This window comes from Cryptotermes secundus, unplaced genomic scaffold, assembly GCF_002891405.2.
Source record: "Cryptotermes secundus unplaced genomic scaffold, Csec_1.0 scaffold79, whole genome shotgun sequence".
Lineage (NCBI taxonomy): Eukaryota > Metazoa > Arthropoda > Insecta > Blattodea > Kalotermitidae > Cryptotermes > Cryptotermes secundus.
In genome coordinates, this window is record NW_019741974.1 from 3,467,226 (window position 1) to 3,470,401 (window position 3,176).

Consider the following 3,176-nt stretch of genomic DNA (forward strand, 5'->3'; position numbering starts at 1 on the left):
GACAGCCGAAATCCCGATACCGGAGCAGTACATATGAGTCTAGGTGTACAAATCACTAAATTCATCTTTCCGTAAGCGCCTAGACATGCACTTACTTCAGCTTGCTTGGGTCTATATATATATATACTACTGAACATTTTTCTTCGAGCGTGATAATATTCTTCACGCGTCACATCAGTAAGAATGGAACTAACGGATAAAGTGAAATACAGTCTCAGGGTACTTACAAGGAACTTCATGCTGTTTTGTATGAAATGTTGATACAGCAAGTGCTGATAACTTTGTAAGGCTCCTCTGGTTTATATACACCTAAATCCTGTACTTCCGCTATTGGTGTCCTTTCTCTTCCTTTTGTTGTTGTTCGCGCTTTGCATATGCTACCATCAAAATTCCGCGCCGTATGGTGCAATGACGAACTGTGTTCTCTTCCTGCATAACTCGTAATTCCTACATCATCGTAGCAAGACACAATGTGGTGTACAGTTCTCAGCTGAGATTATAGCTAATGGACACTTAAAACACGATGTGTTCCGCTTGCAGGATTGGCTGCTGATAATTTGAATTTATATTGGGCTATAATTATGTGCCGCATAATTTGCCTAAGAACGAAACCTTCCTTAGTTCAGAGTCAGTTTACGGCTTATAATGTCATTACTTTTATTGGGGCATTGAAACCTAGGAGACAATGAGAAAACAACAAATATATACAGATTTTTGTGTGCAAATCTCATAAAAAGAAAAATTGGAGGGTCGATAAATATACGAAGGTCAATATATATAAGTTATAATGCACATTTCCGGTATCCTGTATAAAAGAGTAAAGCTATCCCTGTAACAGGCCGTGGAGGCCCATAGGGTTGTGAGACGTTGAGGCTCCCACATTATCTAGACAATCGGCTCACAGATAGCGGTGAGATTGTCAGCCTTATACTTCGACCGCCATTTACCCCCAGGAAGATTCCTGGTATTCATTTCTGGTCGACCTCGGGGCCATGGTGCGGTTGACAAGAGTAAGTCAATTGAAAAAAAATCAGCTCATCGGGAATGGCACCCATGACCTTACGGTGTGCAGCATAGTGCCTCACCCAACTACGCTACCGCGTGCCCCCAGTAGTGCCTCTATATAGAGAGTTAAAAGTAGGTGTATGGACAGGGCCGCGCCATAGTTCAAGCGGTTAGTTGCTGGCTTCCCACCGCGGAGGTCCGGGATCGATCCCGTGTCTGGTCAAGTGGGTTTTGTGGTGGACAAAGTGCAGCGGGGGCCAGTTTTCTCCGGGTACTTCGGTTCCCCTGCCAATCTTCATTCCATCAAATTCTCTATCACAATCACCCGGGGCAGGCTACAATAGGCCAATCAGTGGCAGCCGTGCCGAGTGGACCCAGTGGGACTCCACCCCCCCACTAAGGGAATTAAGAAGAGAAGTGTATGGACACATTTTTTCCCTCTCTCTGAAAACTAATGTAGAGAACACTGAAAAGTATGTACCTGCCTTCACTTGTACGTAACTTGGTTACTTTGTACGTTGAGCGGTGAAGTAATTAAAACTGCGAAACGATTAATGAAGCTGCTCAATTTGTAGAATGTTCCAAAAATGAAAAATGGAGAGCGATGAGAATTTTGTTGTCATGGAGGTTGTGACAATGTATTTTTGTTAAAATTCTCTGCTTTTCGTCTATGTATCATGATAAATACGGCAGCGTACGACACGAATTGTATTATAATCAAACCAACGTCATATTATTAAGGAATTTAACAATAAGAAAAATTAACGTCCTACAGTGAGAAACACGTTCCAATTACACTGACCCCAATATATAGCCATAATAAACGCACATCGAAAAAACAATTTATATTTCGGATCGCAATTGAAAGAACTCCACTGAAATCCCTCAACGATAAAACAATGCAGTAGCCTACACCACAACACTGCACAGACATCAGACCACGCAGCAGATCTATATTTGTCGAGTAGTATTAAGTTATCATAATAAAATATTCGTATTTGACATTTTAACATTTCAATATTTCAACTAAGACGAGTTAAACGGCATTTTATTAGTGACTATAAAAACACACCCATATGCAATTACTGGCCAATATAGGGGAAAGAGCAGATAAATTGAAGGCACATGTAATCATAAAATACCTGACAATGGCCTAAAGGCTGAAACATGTCGTTGGACTTTTAATGTGTTGTAATGTACAGTCCTCGTACTATTGTCAGGCAACGATCGAAAAAAGGAATATACGTTGCTTGGTAACGTCTTCATAACCACGTTCCCAAGGAAACGAAGCGCACACAACAATATATTTACAATGGAAATGGAGTGTTTTCGGTTGTGTCCGCCCTCAGGCAGTATAGCGAGGACCTCAGACCGGCTGAGAGAGGTCATGTGTGGAGTGTTAACAAGAAGGTAACGTCATGACACGGAAGCTGAAGAATTTCCACTGTTAGAAGCCGTTGCCAGGAAACGTCTAGTGGAGACTGTAATAGAATGAGGAGAGTAGTCCCTGTGTTACTGCTCTGTAAAATGTAGTTCCAAGTAGCTTGTACAAGTGGTCAATAAATCTATTCACCAACCCATATCACGCCTATAGTCACACACCCTTAAATACGTGAGAGTATAATAGATCTATACATATACTGTGTTAACGAGAAACAAAATAATTAATTGAGCTTCATTTAAAATTGAGTGATATATGCACAAAATTAAATAAACCCCACAATTTTAAGGAGACCACCAAGCAGAAAAATTTATGTAAACCCATTAGTGCTCGTAATGTCGTAAACAAAAAATACAAAGGCAGGCATTACTTTTTGATTATGCCTTAATTTTATTATTTACATGCATTTTATCCACAGAATTATCAGAACTCAGCCATAAATCTGCTGTTAATTTCTGTCGCATCTGCAAAAAAAATATCAAAATTTACAGGGTTATTCATAAGTCCGTGAAACAATTTAAAAATTCACAACAAATAAACTATGTATCGGATAATGGTAATTCTTACGCCTATAGAGAATGAATCTCTCCAAGTTTTTTTTAAAGCCTCCATTGCCGGCTCATCTCAGGATCTTCGCAACCGTATCACTGCTGCTGTGGCTCTGACCAACCGTGATATGCTGACACGGGTGTGGGACGAAATGGATTATCGCATAGATGTCTGCCGGATC

General features: G+C 40.5%; 2 protein-coding genes across 3 annotated transcripts in view; one reads left to right on the plus strand and one right to left on the minus strand.

Moving 5' to 3' along the window:
* Positions 1-389, minus strand: part of LOC117282973 (zinc finger protein 512B-like) — a 3,746-nt gene extending 3,357 nt beyond the window's left edge. The window contains exon 1 of the mRNA XM_033754851.1: positions 228-389. Within this exon, the coding sequence (XP_033610742.1) occupies positions 228-239 (12 nt within the window). The 5' untranslated portion in view covers positions 240-389. The remainder of the gene's footprint in view (positions 1-227) is intronic.
* LOC111872784 (mitochondrial ribonuclease P catalytic subunit) overlaps positions 1-3,176 on the plus strand; it is a 516,563-nt gene that overhangs the window by 245,849 nt on the left and 267,538 nt on the right. The window lies entirely within an intron of this gene.